Below are 18,992 nucleotides of genomic sequence, written 5' to 3' on the forward strand. Positions count from 1 at the left end.
TTAAAAGCCAGAAAAGAAACTTCTACTGAAAAGCGTTCTGAAACAAAATAGGTCACATTTGCTTAATGAAAAACACATTATATAATAGTGCAGTTTCAGGAGAAAATACACCCGTACAATTCTTCTTAACCGTAATTTATTGACCATGTTGTTCAACGACCACAAGAAATACATAAGTTCTCGAGTCTGAATTACTTCCATAAAATTATGCACCTATGAAAAAAAAAATGTTACTTTTAAACTTGTAATGTAACAGCTCCTCCATCAACTGTTTCAGTCAAGAGCAATGTAAATAAACAAACAAGAAAACAGCCGTCGGTGAATGAGGCTTTCGGCGGGCTCCGGACGCCAATTTGGAAGGTCGCAGTTTTTGGCAAAGTCAACATTTGCTACGCAACGTGTGTTGTTTGCAACGAACATTTGTTAACCGCGCCAGACGCTTTTGACACTGGCGATTGCGCCGCCACACACCACCAGGGAATCGCTTCTTAAGAAAGTCTATGGCGAATTTTTGTTCACAGGGTTCCCGTAAACCTCGGTAAACTTCTACACGAAGCAGGCACAGGCGTGTTCCGCTCGAGCTTACCTAGGGAATGACATATTTGTTGAAGGCGTACAGCGATCCATTGACTTCTGGCGAATTAAAGTCCGTCAAATTTTCAATACTAGTGAGTCCATGGGAGTTGCAACAAAATCGCTTCTCTCGGCACGCACGGTCGCGATTTGTGGGCCAAAATTATGTCATTCCCTATACTAACAGTCTAGGAATTGATTGCAATCAACAAATTCGAAAAACTTGTTGCCGTTTTCGAGATCCCCGTGCGTAAAAATACTAGGGGGAGGGAATATATATTTATTCAAAGGAAAGGTCTGCCAGACCAAAGTCGGCATGCTACTCCATTTAAAAAAAACACGAAAATAAATAAAAAGAAAAGAAAAAAGCGGAAGCAAGATGAGACTATTAAAAAACAAAAATGAAAAATACAAACAAAAATTTAAAAAAAAGGAACAAGATAAAAAAAATTGTTTCGTGGTTTGCTAGCATGTTCTCCACGCTTCTGCCGATTACATCACTTTCTTAGACGGACGGTCGCATCCGGGAACACATCTTTGAAACAAATGCCGCTGTATTCGGCATCGGCCAGCAATCTGCGTGGCTTTTTTTTTTTTGTTGTTGTTCGTGCGAAAAGCGCTTAGATATTTGCTATGCGAATTTTAAATATCAGTGATGCATCCGCGGTTGCAGAACCTCCAGCGACATGACGTCACTCCGTAAGCGCAGCAGTGAGGGGCGACGCGCCGAGGAGGAACGGCGCCATCCAGACGCCCCGTGGCTCGATGAGACGCGAGCACGCCAGCGGCATTCGTTTTCTCAAAGGCGTTCCATCATTGGCCCCCGGTTACAGAATGACGTTTTCTCGTTTTGCCAGCGAAGCAATTCTTGCATATTCTCAACATCCGGTGTCTGCTCTTGTCATCTATTGTGTGGAATTATACGATAATTTCGCCTGGGATTTCCGATAACGCGGTGAGTGGTCCGCGAAAAATTGCGTGACGTTGTAGTTTCGAAATCGACTGGAACGAATGCGACCGTCCCTTCAGAGTGGAGGAGGAGAGCAAAAGAAATGAAACAATTTCCGACGGTGCCGCCATCCCTCATCGGAAGCAGTATAACTTGATAGCATGAGTCGGCCTTCAGCTCCAAAGCGAAAGAGCCCCCCATGGGAATTGCACATGAAATCAAGGGAGAGTGTGTCGCTATACATACAGGGCGTCCCAGAAAACATGTCACTGAGTAATAATAATAGTATTAATAATAAAAAATACGGTACGTAGAATCATGCTCTCAACGACATTTGTTCTTGTTCGGTTTTTACCACCTCCTGATGTGAATGTCATGTATCGTAAGTTTACTTATGTAAATATTTGCAAACTGAACCCCGAAATTCGCACAAGACAAAACGCCTTTACGGGGACATGATGGCATTTGCACCATAGTAATGATTTTCTATCTTGCATTGCAGTTTCGAAAAACTACTACTACAAGACTATAATTTTAGGAGTCTATTAAAATTCTACTTTCTATGGAAACTATAATTGCCCTATTACTTGGATCGCTATTAATGAAGCGCTCCAATTTTTCCTCTCTTCCCATTTCAGCCTTGTCATGCAGTGAAGCAGACTCACATCCAAAATCATTAATTTCCACTGAGGGCGTCGTGCTTCAGGAATTCCTATCCTGCGCCGACATACCAGCATTTCTGCACGGATACCTATAACGGCTTACTTCTTCAACATACCGAGCTCCTAACAACATCTAACAAACAAGCAGAGAAACCCTCTTGTCAGCTGTACCGTGAGACTTTCTTCTGCGTAAAATCGGTGAAAAAGGAAAAGGGCAACACAGAATTGCGCGCACTTGTGCTTGACTTCAAAAACTGAAGCATATGCTGATAAACTAAGAAAAAGACACTCATGTCTGGTATCAGATAATGCTACATACATAACCGCATTGTCCCTTCCTAAAGAATGCACAGGACAAGGGCACACAAATTCCTTTATGCGAGAAGCGAAAAGTCTTAAGACGGGGCGCTCAGGAATAATAGCAGAGTCACCGGACATCGCTACGCGGCTAACACAAGATAACAACAACAAGATAATAGCGGGGGGGGGGGGAGTAAAATTGCAAGACTGCTAAACAAGCCCCAACATGCCATGATGACGTCGCAAACCAGGAAAAAAAGCACGCGCGCGCACACAGTAGCTCAGGAATGCACAGGGAGAGGTGCTTTATTGGAATTTCTCTTCCACACTCAGATACCAGCATTTCTGCACAAATACCTATAACAGCTTACTCCACCGACATGTCGAGGAAAGCGAATACTGGCACTCAACATATAACAACAAACAAACAAATACAATGCTTATGAACTCTCCTTTGCCAAGCGGCATTCTTCTGCCCTACCTGGATGATGACTGTTTCCCCTCATCTACATTCTGAGTAAAAGCAGTGAAAGGAGAAAATAACCGCGAAAAATTACACGCATTTGTGCTCCAATAGCTGTAACTGCAAGAAACCGTAGCGCAAGCTAATCAACTGAGAAAAAGACACCCATTTCTGCCACCAGATAATTCTTGCGTAATGCCACATACACAGCCGCATTGCCCTTGCGTAAAGAAAGCACAGGACAGGGATACACAAATTTCCTTAAGTGAGCAGGGAAAAGGCTTAAGTCGAATCGCTCAGGAATAACCGGAGAATCACCGCTTATCGCAACGGAACTCGACGGCTAGCACAACATAACACCAACAAGATACTAGCAACGGGTAAAACTGCAACAAGTCCAGACATGCCATGATGTCGTCACAAATCAGGAAAAAAGCACACGCACGCACGCACAGAGCACAACGCATTAAACACAGGGAGCGCTCAGGAATAATGCATAAGCCTGTGGCGGATCATCATATAGCATACACGAGTTCATTTTTTCTATTTCGCGTAAACTAAACGCGGTCTGCTTGGGAAACGACGCACAAATTTTCTCAGGGAGCAGAGAAATATATGAATTTCTACTCCGTGATCAGATACCAGCATTTCTGCTCAAAAACCTGCAAGATTAAGCACTGCTTACTTCGTGAACATGTCGAACACCCAACAAAATCAATCAAACAACCCCACTTCCACTGGTAGAGCATTATTCAGCTTTTACCAGGAGGCTTTCTTCTGCGTAAAAGTAGAGAAAATAAGAAAGGAGCAGCGAAAAATTACACGCACTTTTGCTCGCATAGCGATAAGAGAAAAAAATAAAATAACGAGGCACACGCTAATAAACTGTGACAAAGACACCCATTTCTGCTATCAGATAATTATTGCATAATGCTAAATACTCAATGTATTGCCCCTGCGTGTAGAAAGCACTGAAAAAGAATGCACAATTTATCTTAAGCAAGCAAGCAGGGAAAGTCCCTTCTTCTCGGACAACTTAATACCATAAAGTCTGATTTTTTCCAAAGAAAACAGAGTTTGAACAGCACTATGAACGTGACAGACTCACACTAGCAAACAAACAAACACTCCTATTCATTTCTACTGATAGAATTGGAGCTAAAGACGTGAACCACACTACAAAAACAAACCACACCGCTTCAGGAAAGCATATCAAATGTATCGCAACAGGACCGGCTCTCATAAAATAGCCTGCCCAAAACAAAGACTTCACCAGGTTCGCGAGGCAATTCCATTAAGAACGCTGTCGGCCTATCCTACAGACAGCAATGCAAACGCGACTACCCTTATTTTTTAAACCACTATTTCACGCAATAGTGCATAAATGTATCACTCGTGTCACACTAAAAGGCACACACAAAGAACTTACTTGTCAAGTGATGTTCCTGGTTCAGAAAAGGGAGCGCGCGCGCACACACACACAGACACATACTCACATTTTGTCAGTCACAAACATAAAGTCTATTTTCACAACCACATAAATCCATATTATTCCTCAGGTCAATAACTATCCTACCATTGTCGAACGGCGGCACACACACGTGTATGCGAACGCAAAACGATAGGCCTTCGTTCCGGATGTAATAGGATATCGCCACTCGGCCGGCGCGAACCAAAAAAGAAACCAGAAAGCAATGCACGTTCGCTATACATCCAGGGAGAAAACGGTGCCATGCTTCTACGCAGCGATCATTTCTGTTAAAACACCTACAAGTCTGTAGAGGTTGTGCGCCCAGATGGCATGAAACCTTTGTAATGTCCAGTGAAAGTGACCTCAACAAAAGGCTTATGAAGGAAACGCTGTCCATTATCTCTGCTGGGAACTGTGTCAGCAGGCCTTCCCTGACCTTCCCGTCCCGTTGGTTTTGGGGATATTCTTACGTTCTCCTCACCCTTCCTCCTCACCTACTTGAACCCCTTATATGTCTGTGCTGTTAAGTAAACATTCAGCTGTGTTTGAGACCCTGTCTGTGTTTGTCATTTTTTGTCCCCTAGTCTTGGGTTTTTACGTTATGGGTGTCTTTGTCAAGGTTTATTAGCGTGTGCCTCGTTATTATTATTATTTTTTTGTCTTACCGCTATGCGAGCAAAAGTGCGTGTAATTTTTCGCTGCTCGTTTCTTATTTTCTCAATTTCTACGCAGAAGAAAGCCTCCTGGTAAAAGCTGAATAGTGTTCTATCAGTGGAAGTGGGGTTGTTTGTTTGATTAATTTTGTTGGGTGTTCGAGATGTTCACGAAGTAAGCAGTGCTTAATCTTGCAGGTTTTTGAGCAGAAATGCTGGTATCTGAGCACGGAGTAGAAATTCCTATATTTATCTGCTCCCTGAGAAAATTTGTGCGTCGTTTTCCAAGCAGACCGCGTTTAGTTTACGCGAAATAGAAAAATTAACTTGTGTATGCTCTATGATGATCCGCCACAGGCTTAGGCCTTTTCCCCGATCACCAGTGTTTTCGCTTTCGATGTCGCATGTCTAGACTTGTTCAGTAGCGTCTTTCTTGCTACAATTTTTACCCTGCGCTAATATCTTATTGTTGTCGTCTTGTGTTAGCCGTTGCGCTTCGTAGTGGTGTCCAGTAACGCTACGATTATTCCTGAGCGCTCCGCGTGTTTAATGCGTTGTGCTCTGTGCGTGCGTGCGTGTGCTTTTTTCCTGATTTGTGACGACATCATGGCATGTCTGGACTTGTTGCAGTTGTACCCGTTGCTAGTATCTTGTTGGTGTCATGTTGTGCTAGCCGTCGAGTTTCGCTGCGATAAGCGGTGATTCTCCGATTATTCCTGAGCGGTTCGACTTAAGCCTTTTCCCTGCTCACTTAAAGAAATTTGTGTATCCCTCTCCTGTGCTTTCTTTACGCAAGGGCAATGCGGCTGTGTATGTGGCATTATGCAATAATTATCTGGTGGCAGAAATGGGTGTCTTTTTCTCAGTTGATTAGCGTGCGCTACGGTTTCTTGCAGTTACAGCTATTGCAGCACAAATGTGTGTAATATTTCGCGGTTCTTTTCTCCTTTCACTGCTTTTACTCAGAATGTAGATGAGGGGAAACAGTCAGCATCCAGGTAGGGCAGAAGAATGCCGCTTGGCAAAGGAGAGTTCATAAGCATTTAATTTGTTTGTTTTTTGTTATATGTTGAGTGCCAGTATTCGCTTTCCTCGATATGTTGGTGGAGTAAGCTGTTATAGGTATTTGTGCAGAAATGTTGGTATCTGAATGTGGAGGAGAAATTCCAATAAAGCACCTCTCCTTGTGCATTCCTGAGCTGCTGTGCGCGCGCGTGCTTTTTTTCCTGGTTTGCGACGTCATCATGGCATGTTGGGGCTTGTTTAGCAGTCTTGCAATTTTATCCGCCGCTATTATCTTGTTGTTGTTATCTTGTGTTAGCCGCGTAGCGATGTCCGGTGACTCTGCTATTATTCCTGAGCGCTCCGTCTTAAGCCTTTTCCCTTCTCGCATAAAGGAATTTGTGTGCCCTGCTTTCTTTGCGAAGGAACAATGCGGTTGTGTATGTAGCATTATCTGATACCAGACATGAGTGTCTTTTTCTTAGTTTATCAGCATATGCTTCAGTTTTTGAAGTCAAGCACAAGTGCGCGCAATTCTGTGTTGCCCTTTTCCTTTTTCACCGATTTTACGCAGAAGAAAGTATCATGGTACAGCTGAGAAGTTTCTCTGCTTAAGAGTTTCTCTGCTTGTTTGTTAGATGTTGTTAGGAGCTGGTATGGTGAAGAAGTAAGCTGTTATAGGTATCCGTGCAGAAATGCTGGTACCTCAGCGCAGGATAGGAATTCCTGAAGCACGACACCCTCAGTGTAAATTAATGATTTTGGACGTGAGTCGGCTTCACTGCATGACAAGGCTGAAATGGGAAGAGAGGAAAAATTGGAGCGCTTCATTAATAGCGATTCAAGTAATAGGGCAATTATAGTTTCCATAGAAAGTAGAATTTTAATATGCTCCTAAAATTATAGTCTTGTAGTAGTAGTTTTTCTAAACTGCAATGCAAGATAGAAAATCATTAATATGGTGGGAATGCCATCATGTTCCCGTATAGGCATTCTGTCTTGTGCTTTGTCGTGCGCGAATGGAACTTTGCCCCCGGCTTTCACGCCTTTTTGCTCGCAGGTGTAGCCTCAGACAATGAGTATACGAGCATAGAAAGGGTCATGTATTACACAAGCCTGGTGATGATGTTGAGTGGTCTCACTTATTATTTTAAAAGAGCAGTGGTAGTTTACTGGTGTTGTGATTTTAATGACCATGATGAGCCTTTGGGGTGAAAATCGCTAATATGCATGGTGCTTTTTTTTGTTGAATTTTATTGTAAAACTGAACGTCATTAAGAATCGGACAAAGGAAATAATTTTGCGATTCAATAAATAATAGGAGTCTTTGTCTCTGCCGCTGTCTTCTTCAGACAGGATGTGATGATGTCACGCAGTCTGTTGCAAAGCATTGACCGTTACTGGAAAAAAGTGTAGCAATAGAAAAATGGTGTGTATTGTCCTGGACGGATTTATGATGAGCACTGTTTTTGAATATGAGGAGTGCGTGTGCTTAGAAATAGTTTGATGTTGGTTTTGTGCTTTGTTCAAGTGTTTCTCTTTGCTTTTTCCCCCCTTGTTGTCTGACAAGCATGCGCTGACATGTCCTGACCTGTATTGTCATGTTTTCCTTCAACATGTAGTTTTTTTTTCTTTTTGACAAGGCAACATTCTTGACGATAGTGCTGCCTTGAATGGGAGTAGTGCTATTCTTAATAATTTTGCGATTCATTTAGTTCAGAGAGTAACCGTATGGGGGACGGTGCATGGCTTCATCCAGTCGAGGAACAAAGCGACATTATTGAGTTTGCTGGCTGGCTCTTGGAAGGGATGGACATGTCTCGATTAGCTCGTTGTATGTAGGCATTGAAGGTGTTAGGATATATTGTTCTTTTGCAAGTCTAATTTAGTAAGACTTTGGGAATGAAATGCTTAATTCCTACAATCACCTCTCATGTATTGTGTTTTTCTGGAATAGTTCCCTATGCAATCATTATAGTAGAATAAAGGAAATAATCTTGGGATAGTGATTCAATATATAACAGGCCCCCTGTCAAGACCGTAGGCATCCTTGAGCCACCCACCTGCATTATGACGTAATACCACGACACTATTGTTTCAGGTTGACCTTGTCTAGAGGAGCATTAGTGGAAAAAAAACAGTGTAGCCCTGCGACAATAGGATGACGTCACGACCAATGAGAACGGCCTGCAGGGGGCGCAAGGGTTCACTTCTCTCTTGGACACTGGTGGGTCTGGGCACGTTAATTCTGCTCCTAGCAATTGCGTTGGCCGTCAGTGGAAGAGCGTAGCTTCAGTGGGGTTCCGTCTGCCTCTGATGGGGTGCGGATGTGTGGTTTGTCACTGGTGAATGGTGTGTGACGATTGAGGTGGATTTTGTGACGAACGGATTTACAATGAGGGAATGTGGTGAACGTTAAAAATGATGGTGAGTTTCTTTTTCACTCTGTTCAAGTGTTTGTTTTCCTCTGTTGCTCAGCAGTCGTACGATTTGTCCTGACGTGTCCTGACATGCCCCGGCATGCATGCTTTCCTTTGTTGACGCTTTGTATTTTTTTAAAATTTTTTTGACAAGGAACATTCTTGTCTTGACGATGTCGATAGTGCTGCCCTGGATGGGAATAGTGCTATTCTTAGTAATTTTGCAATTAAATTAGTTCAGAAATCAACCGCAAGAGGGACAGATGCATAACTTTATAGAGGAGAAAAAGCATTAAGATTCAGTTCCGTGTCTGGCTGTCGGATGGAGTAGACGCATCGTTCTGTGCTCCTTGTTACCCGTACTCTGTGTTGATTTGTTGAGCGCCTAGTCCTCTTATTAGCCATTGATGGAGTTACGTGTTAGGATATTTTGTTCTTTTGCAAGTCTCATTTAGTAAGACTTTGGAATTCGCAATAGTTTCCTATGCAATCGTTATAGAAGAATTAAGGAAGTAATCTTGGGAGAGTGATTCAATAAATAATAGGTCCCCTGTCTAGAGCGTACGCATCCTTGAGCCCTGCAGGTGCATGATGACATCATGCCATGGCTTCATTGCAGATTGAGCTTGTCCAGTTGTGTCGACCGTGGGTAAAAAAATAATAATAATAAACAGTGTAGGCTTGGGACAATGGGATGACGTCACGACCAATGAGCAACACAAGAAGGGGGCGCAGGAATGCTCTTTTCTCTTAGCCTGTCGCAAGTGGTCGCCGCAGAGGGCGCTAAGAGCGCGCGCGCATGCGTAGCTGTCGCGGCGCGTCGCCCCAGTCAGTTGCTCGCTGGCTGTCGCGGAGAGCAGACGTCCGCTCGGTTGCTCCGCAGTCCCTGCGCCCGCTCAGTTTCTGCCTGCCTCTCAGATGGAGCAGTCACATCAGTCTGCGCTCCTGTTGGGGTGGGTTGATTTGTTGTGTAACTAATTATTTCTCCAACTTTGTCCCCACTTTGTTTGCAATTTTCATGCCCGTGCACGTCAGGTGCTGGTTGCCGTTGTCTGGGCATCCCCGCCATTTTCTATCTTCTTCTGCCATGAGAACGGAAGTACCGCTGGCGTGATTCTTAATAATTTTCCCATGAAATTAGTTGAGCAAGTACCCGCTAGGGTGTGCAGCTGCGGGGCCTTATACAGGAGCAAAAAGCATTACGATTCAGTTCTCTGCCTGGCTGTCGGCTGGAGCAGTCGCATCGTTCTGCACTCCTGTTGTGGTGGGCTCATTTGTTGTGTAACTAATTATTTTCGTTGTTAGCTATTGATGCTTAACATATTTATTCTAGCTTTCACAGCCTTCGTATTACGAGTGTTTTTTCTCCTCGCATGTCCAGAGCTGTCCTAACCTGCCCAGACATGTCATGATGACGTCACAGCTGACGTCACAGGATGTCCGGAACTTGTGGTCATAGCTGCGATGCTTTGCAACCTGCCTCTGTGCTCCATCCCCCGGCGATGGTCAGCGGCCTTTCCGGGCCGCTTTCTTCAAGATGGCGTCGTTGATCTTCAACTAAACTCCTTCTCTCCACTCTATCTCTATCCATTTTTTTTCTTTTGTATGGACACAGGTTGCCGCCAACGCACAGCTGGCCTGAACACGAGTTAGACGTTCCCCAATTAGTGTGATGACTCATTAGATGATGCTGATTAATGTGGGGTTGCCAATTAGCTGTAATTAATTAATTAATCGTGTTTAAGGCTAGTTGTGCGCTGGCGGCAGTCTGTGTCCAGTCAGTACTACCATCGTTTTCAGTCCGACGAAAGGGGGTTGAAAACCCAGCCCACCCCGGAGTCGCAGAAAGACATAGCACAGACATGGCTTATCGCGTTCCACTTTCGCGGGGATAATGCTTTCCATCTCCAAATTTCAGGAACTGTTGCTTTTTCTACTATCACACTGTGGGCTGAGATTAGAACATCCTTTCGTCGGACTCAGAGCGATTGCGCTCCAGAACTCATCGTGCGTTATGGTCCGGTGCTCCGAAAAGCATGGTGTTCGGCTGTTTTTCCCATGCGATAGCTCGTGAATATAACTCTCAATTATCATGAACTCGAGTGAATTCGGTAGTTTCTTCGCGTTGGTTGAGTAAAAAAAAGTGACCTTTACTTGGCAAATCTGCGAGTTGAGTTCTAAAATATTTACATAATTAAACTTGATGACATAATTAAAAGGATACATAACATTCACATCAGGTGGGGTCAAAAACGTAATAAGAACAAATGCCGTTGACCGCATGATTCCAGGTGGCGTAGAGCTCGTATTATAATTCAACACGTTTTAGGAGACACCCTGTGTAGGGGGATGTCAGGGTAGTTGTCTGGGCGTGGACAAATCACTGATCGTGCATCACTTCCAAGATTTTCGCCCCTCACGCATTCCTAGTTGCTCGTTATCAAAAAAATAGTTTGCGACATTCATGAGACCATTCAGGGAAATTCGTTTTTCGTGGCCTGAACAGCTAGGCTTCTTTATGAATGCAGTATAATTGCGGCGATATAAAATATCTACTCGGAACGTTTACACGCTCGTCTACGTCGATTCTGTCAATTCCAAGATGATGGACGTTCGAAGTAATGGACAACAATGGTATGTGGGTCCTTAATGCCGATGACGTGAGATTTATGTGTGAGAAAGTTGTGGGGGGTATCCGTTCGGATCGCTCGGGAGTACTTACGTTGTTATTGAAAGTGAAGCCAGTGATCTTTATAGTCACTTTCAGGTCTCGGATGGTTTCATATCGGAGGTTTATCTGAAAAAAAAAAGCGTGTAATCATGAAAATACATGAGCTAAGCCAGGGCTTTTTGTGTAAAGGTCGTATGAGCGCTATGTTCATGTCCCCTAATTTCGTGGGGACAAGAGCCGAACGCCAAATCTATAACACTTTGCGATGTAAAGTTTCATATAAAAGTAGGGAAGTATAACGGACGTATTTTCGTTACCGTTTCCATTATTGTTACTACTATACTTTCGTTTCCTTCATCCGTTTCTGATACCAGCGTTTCAATTCGTTTCCATTATTAATAATAATTCGGGGTTTACGTCGCGAGACAACTGAGATCGTGAGCGACGCCACAGCGGTCGGTCTGTGGATTGCTTTTGCCCACCTGAGGGTTCTTTAACGTGCGATGAAAGCTCAACACACGACACCCCGTATTTAATGTCCCTCGCGGAAGACGGCGTGTCTAAGCAACTTGTACGCTGCCACTCAGTTGCTGGCGTCCTCGGCTGGGTTCGAACGAGCGATATCGGGATCAGAAGGCGAACACGCTACCGACTGAGCCATCGGTGTTTCCATGATTGTTTCCGGTAATAGAACGACTGTTAAAGAGCTGCGGGAGGACAGCCAGTCCGGCTATGTCAGCACCCTGTTTTCGACAAATGCTGCTTCGGTGTCACGCGCACACACTACACAAGTAATTTTACGCCTTTGTGATGCGCAGCATTTTTGAAGAAGGGTAGGAACATGTCTTGAGTCAGTCTTCTGTATTCAGTCACTCCAGAGTCCAGCAACCCAAGACGGTCTAACCTTCATCCAATGTCGCATTCGTAGGCGAACGCTCTCAGTATAGTAAACAATACTTCCATAGCCACGGCGAAATGAAGAAAGTAAAAAACAAAAAGAAAAAAGTCTTATGCTCTCATCCTCGTGCTATGATGGGGTAGAGTGCGTGCAGTCTATGTTGTGTAAGTCAGTAGGAAGGTAGGTCATACTCATAGGTTATAGGTAGGCAGGTAGGTAGGTGTCATGTAGGTATAGGTAATGCCACGAGTAGGACGCTAGTGATGCACCCTCGATATCCCATATTGTGCTTTGCTTCCATGCTGCAGTGTAGTATTTGAGCAGTACAGGGAATGAAGCCGTCACAGTACCAGAATAAAATGAAAAGTCAAAGAAATATTATCGCACATCAGCAATAGCCATTACCCGAATTCAAAACCCGACGATAATTTTCGTTTCCGTTTCTGGTAATGGAAGACAATGGCATGCGTTTCCGTTACCACCTCCAATTTTGGCAATATACCGTTTCTGTTTACCTTACCATTACCGTTACCCTCCCCTGTATAAAAGGCGAACGACTTTCGTTTTCAACAGTCAGAAAATAAAACGATATGATAGTGAGCGCTCGGACAACGAATTGACAAGTGAGGACGCATAGACTTAATTAGTATAGCAACGGATAATACGCTACAAATCCCTTCACTCACTGACTAAAATACTGTTGTGTGAACGACTGTGTTGTTTAACGGATCTGATGTCGTCCCTGCCACAAATTAGTAAAGTACACAGGTAGAGTACGTCAACCCTGGGCGAGTATTTCAGCAGTTAAAGTAAGGAGATTGAACCACAAGGGGGACATCGCAAAAAGTACTAATGAAATACAGTGCCTTCAAATTGATCGACAACACTAGATGTTGCAAATGTAATAGAATACAAGTGTACTTACGGAATTAAGAACGGCTCCATAGTACGCAAAAATGGCGTTATCATTGGAATTGAACATCTTGTAGTACAAAGAGTCCATGACTACATGTACTTCCGGCTCGATTTTGGAGATGCTGCGTCCTTCTGCACGAAGAAAACGTAGTAGTAGGTCATTATTTACCTGTTAGGTGGCAAGTCGCGAGAGGTAAGATGTTGTAGTGGGCGTTTGGCCACTGTCACCATGAGCGCCGGTAGCGCACTTGGCGCGATCACTAAAAGATCGTGGGCAGTTTGGTTGTGACCGACGACGAGATTGCTTGCCTCTCTCTTACTCCTATTGCCTGGGAGCGACAACTGGTGACACGAATGCCCCGGAATTGAATGTCACATTGAACGTCACTAGACGCGACAACGAGACGCGCATAAGAGTGCACCCGCAGTATAATGGTATCACATACATGACACTCGCTTCTATTTTTACTGGACAGCGGATTGCAAGAACTCCTTCAATGTATGGTCCTTTGCGCCTTTGTTTTCCATAGTGTGTACCAAGTTCCCCATACTGACAGGAGTTGGTACCGCCTACACATCGCACACCAGATCCTCTTAAAGTTACAGTCGCCTGCGGAAAAGTGTGTATAAAATGAGTACCACAACGTTTGACATTCTTCGACTGCCTGTTTGGACAACTTTCTCTGCTCAAAAAAAAAAAAAGGAAAAGCTTAAGTATTAAGTAAGTGGGTGCTGCAAACTATGGGAGAGACGTGTGCCAAAGACTTATGGGTGACGTATTTCCCTACGGCATTCAGAGGGAACGGAGCGGGTGGCTGACTGAGCCGCAGACGATGGCTTCCGAACTCCTCTGTTCCGAGCCTCCCGGATGACCGCCTCTCAGACGGTTCACCTTTATCAAAGACGTGCTATGATTGGTCTGTTACGGTATATGACGTTTTTTTTGTGTGTGTGTTTTCAGACATATTTTCGTTACACTGTGATGAGCGATCAACGAAAAATAAAATGCCACCATAGTTTCGGAATGACAGGGACAGGAGGGGACCACCCCTTCAAAGATACATTCTGGCGCCGCCGCCGCCGCCGTGTAATGTTAGTGTTAGACGTTTATTAGACTGTACGTTACTTGAAGACGAGAGATGCAAAATGTTATTTAGCAGTGCGTCGTACATTCTTCAGTGCTGCGTTACCGCAGAGGACTTCGTAGCATTATGCTTACCAATGAGGATGCGATCATGCTGCTGAGTGGAGTCGTCTGAGCGAGGCATGAAAACTGTTGGAAGAGAAAGTAGACTAGGTTGCACCATTATCGCAGTAATTTCTTCACACGGAACAACACGGAATTTGTTCTACAGTCGAAAGACGTAACTTCATTGCATAACGCGCTCGAAGCAAACAATTGCGCCGAATGATCCGTCATTGCTCTTGCTTTGAGGAAAAAGCGGGACGTACGCTCCTATCACAGCGATAGCTGTAGCAGAGAGGTCTTGCTGTGTTGACGGTTTCAGCACGACGCAGCAGAAACGAAATGACGTGACGGCGGTAGGACGGCGCAATTGCGGGTTCAAACTCGGTCGAGGAGGCAACTTGGTGGAAGGTTACAAGCTGCTCAGACTAGAGATGCAAAATTTCTCGAAATTTTGAATCGCTCGAAAAAAGCCGCCTTTTTTGTCGGGTTGTTTCCGAAAAAAATTGTCAAAATAGAAACAAACGTGGTTACAGCGATGAAAGAAGAAAGTCACTGAAAAGGTTAGCCAGCTGTAGGACTCGAACGCACATATGCCAATTGAGCTAAGCCAACACACCTCCTCAGCGACTTCCAAGGGTGCGTCATCTGAAGGGACAAACCAGCCACTCTCTCTCACTCATCCTCCTTTCACTCTTACATTTTTGCTCACTCATACATACATTCATACGAAGGGATTGACGCAAGCGGCAACTGTTAAACAAGAGAGAAATGATGTTCAGAGGCTGGAACGACATAGAAAGAACAAATACAGCGTCTCTTTTCGATTTAAAACTGAGTCGTAGCGTTGTCAGCGAAACCACATGCAATGAGCTAGAAGCTTTAGCAGTGTTCATCCTCTAGGCATAAATGCAGGGTACAGCATCCCATAAGACAGCTGTCTACCCAGCGATAGGTAATTAGAACAACCCGTCCACTCCAACCAGAACGCCGACATTATGTGAAGGCGACGGGGATCGCTTGGAACGGACAGACGCGGCAATAAATTGGTGGTTATTCGCGGATTAGAGCGGGCGGGTTGGAACGCATCAAGGGCACGAAATTTTATAATTTTGAATCTTGTCGCCTGAACATTTTGGGCAATTTTTCCGTAGACGAGGAAATAAACGAAAAAATCGTTTTCCCCAAAAATATCCGGGCTTTTTTCCGGGGCTTCCCATTTCAAGCTCAGGCACACAGTCTTCTCCGAGGGATGTTAAATGTGGTGCGCCGTGTGCAAAAATTTCGGCGCATCTTGAAGGACCTTCTGGAGGGCGGAATTAATCCACAGACCACAGCACTGTGATGACGCTCATGGTCATAGTTGTCCCTCGAAATACAGCACAAATTATTATGTTTACGTCACGTAGTGCAATGGATGTCATAGCTAGCGTCACACACACACATGACGTCACACAACCTGCAGCACCGCCAGTGACCGGAGCGAAAATCAGTCACAGCGTGGAGAGAGGGAAGTCAACCGGGGCTGTGCGCTTGACACCGCAGGACCGGACTTGACACAATGAAGGGCGCGCACAAAGCGCGCACGGCGTGTGAAAAGCGAGAGTTGAAAGCTGATCAGCCCGCTGCTGCTCCTTAACATTTGATAATTAAAGGAGAACCCTGGCGGGAAATTGGACCATTGTATTACTTAGCGCGAGAAAGAGCAGTACCATCAATAATAAATAGCAATGCTGGTAGTAGAGGCAGTAACGACGAACACATATGCGTCATTTCAGTGCCGTTTTGGTAATACATGATTGCAAACCACCTGGAAGGATTCGCGAGCCACAGTGGGCCAGCTTACGTGAATAGAAGCCTGGCCGGAAATAGTGTAATCGAGGCCCGATTCCTGTTTTTTAAACTCACACAGAGTCCTTGTCCTGTAAAGTTGGTCAAAAGATGATCGAGGAAGCAAGCTGCGCATGCGCTGCGAACGAGTCAGTACGTGAGAGAAGCCAGTTAATGGCTTCAAAAAAGTGAAAGCGCAACGAGAAGAGCACATTTCGATCATTTTGATATCTGTATGTGCTTCAAAAGCGCCGGCATTGAGCAAGTATGTGAAGACAAGCGTACGCACAAAATCAATTTCATGCCAATCTTCTTTGCTGTACACTGCGCAGTGAATTATCATTTTCCCTACACACTATGAACTACACACAGACACAACACGTCAACACTGCCGGCTTGCGACACATTCGTTCGAGCAAAGAAAACAAGGTGCTGCTGAAAACAAGGTGCTGCAAGGCTGCTTGGAACGCTTAACCAACCATTGAGACACCTGCAAATAACACGCTGTGTAGGCGAAAACAGGTGCAAGGTTTTGTAATGAACTTCAGTATTCTTTTTTCTTTCTTTTGTACATGCTTAGCGTTACGCTTACCGTAGTCGTGCGTGGCAGATTCAGACCTCAAGGGTTTCGCACGGTGGAGTACATGAGGAACGTGGCCTTCTGCAGTGCGTTCCATCGTCAACAGAGGGCGGATGCGTAGCTCATCGCCGATGATGCCATTCTACAAAATCACAACTATGACATGCCTGATTCAGGGCTAAATACTGACGAGAGAAATTGGGCGAACTCGATATGGATTACAAAGATTCCGTCCCCAAATTGACAACGCCCCGCAAATGAACAAAGTTATTGCCAAAACAGATAGCAATCTCCTACCCCCCCCCCCCACCCCCCCACCCTCGTAGACGCCGGCGGAATGGTGCCTGTCTCTAGTGATAGGCTGAACGCCTGGGGCGTAGCATGTTTCATATGCTTCGCGTTTCTCCTGTGATAGCCGTAAAAATGTGTACACCCTCTCGCTTACACAAGGCAATGGAATGGCGAGGTTCATTCTGAGGGATAGCTGACTCCAGCACATTTATGTGGCGAAGTCCTTTTCTGACAGTGCAGGGCCGTCTATCAACGACACGTTGGAAGATACAAGCGTATTTGCTTTGGTGCAAGTGTCGGCTCTACCCGCTTAGCGGAAAATCTGCCGCCTGCCATTACGTTGATATGTCATCCGTTTCGCCACTGTGTGAATGTAAACTTTACAGGCATTAAAACGAGGCTGCGGCGAACGAAGTTACACATTTCTACTAACGGCTTAGTTCGTTAAAACAAAGGAAATATAGTGCAAACAAGCAATAACTTTCATCTTGATGATAAGGTGCTCAACTGCTACAAATATGGATGCGAGCTGCGAGTGGAGAAGGGTCAACGAGTATTCACGCCCATCCTTGTGTGGCATCACTCTAGAATAAGGCCACACGACGACGCTCGTGGGCTCCGAACTGGAGCTCCCTGGCCATGCATTGACATATAAAGCAATAGAAGATGTGGGTTATGTGAGCATCTACATTTAGTTTCGTGAACAGTTTTGTGTCCTTTTTCAAAACGTCGAAATGGCATCATCTTTTCTAAATACGGTCGGAACTGCATTTTAAACGTCGGCGGCCATGCGGCCATGCAACGGGGACTCGGACAGGTGGCAGCGGCCTGTGATTTATTTATTTTTTATTTATAATATAATATTTATTAATATATAATATATATTTATTGATTTATTATTTATTAAGTATTGATTTCCTCTATGAGCGTCACAATGTTCACCGAAGCCACGAAGCAGGGCACAGCTGGTTCTCCAATGGGTTTCAGCCCATTTCAGTGTCGAACGGAATGCACTGGCCGGCAGCGTCGCAGAAGCAGCTCTCTCGTCTCGGTGACGGACGCGTATTGCGCTGCTCAAAGGAGATCGTCCTTCCGTACTTCGACGCCTCGTGACTCCTTTGGCTTCCCGCCAATGGACCGCTGACATTCTCCCCCACGCAGCCATGCAGAGCAGAGTTGACCCCCTGCTCACTTCCCTCGCGCCCCGACATACCTGTCGTCAAGGTATCGCGTTCGTCGAATGCGCCTCGATGTAGCTTTTACGGCGCTGTGACGCTACCGCTTGAGACAAGTTGCCTCTCCCCACTGCAGTCACTGAGGTACTCTAGAAGATCTAAAGCACATTCTTCCCCATTGCGCACGCTCCCAACCTTCAAGAGCCGTACTCTAGGGATCATTTAAAGCTCAGCTACGCCGATTTTCGAGTGTCACAGAATGGAATGGTACTCACACGATGTGTTCATAAGGGAACACTGATTATGTATGCAAAATAGTTATCCCAAACTCCTCGCGGTTTTCCGAAAAAGTGAATTTTTAGTTTCACTGACATCCCGTCTTGTGGCCCGCAAACCCTGTGTCGACGACACATTCGTGGTCTGCCCGCGCTCCGGCTTGTCATGACTTTTGGCTTGGTTTCTTCCGCCAAGCCGGCCAGTTTCTTCTGCCGAGCCGTCTGCTGCGCAGATTCACATTGGGGAAGTGATAAACAGTTCGCTATTAGGGAGCCAGTATATTTCTGGACTTCACTAAACCCACGAGGAACGTGAGTTTTGCCTCCTTCGACTGCAAAGCATTTGCTAGGCCAGTACAGGTGTGGTTCGTGTTCTGTGCTGCGTGCCGAGAATGCGTGAGCATTTTGCTCCCGTCTGCAAGAACACTTCAGCATGCAGTTCCAGTGTTTCAAACCACAATTTTCCGAAAGGCGAAAGAGAAATCTATTGACTGCAACAATCGGTTACAACTTCGACTGTGTGCCACCTTCGAAAGCAGCGATTTGATCAGTTCATCTGGCTCATACGAATGTTACGGAAGCAATGCGCAACTTCTTTCACAAGAAGCCGAAGATGTTTCGTCCGGGATGCTGTGCCAACCTTATCTGCAGCAGGAGATTGCAGGGGCAGGACTGGGC

At 45.1% G+C, this 18,992-nt stretch overlaps 1 protein-coding gene across 1 annotated transcript in view; it reads right to left on the reverse strand.

Annotated features, from left to right (window-relative positions):
• The window catches only part of LOC135365911 (venom metalloproteinase antarease-like TserMP_B), a 62,637-nt gene that overhangs the window by 30,904 nt on the left and 12,741 nt on the right, over nucleotides 1–18,992 (reverse strand). The window contains exons 4-7 of the mRNA XM_064598579.1: nucleotides 16,586–16,715; nucleotides 14,197–14,250; nucleotides 12,988–13,109; nucleotides 11,216–11,290 (exon numbers count right to left, since the gene is read on the reverse strand). Coding sequence (XP_064454649.1) covers nucleotides 11,216–11,290; nucleotides 12,988–13,109; nucleotides 14,197–14,250; nucleotides 16,586–16,715 — 381 coding nt within the window. The remainder of the gene's footprint in view (nucleotides 1–11,215; nucleotides 11,291–12,987; nucleotides 13,110–14,196; nucleotides 14,251–16,585; nucleotides 16,716–18,992) is intronic.

The sequence above is a fragment of the Ornithodoros turicata genome, chromosome 8, assembly GCF_037126465.1.
Source record: "Ornithodoros turicata isolate Travis chromosome 8, ASM3712646v1, whole genome shotgun sequence".
Taxonomy (NCBI): domain Eukaryota; kingdom Metazoa; phylum Arthropoda; class Arachnida; order Ixodida; family Argasidae; genus Ornithodoros; species Ornithodoros turicata.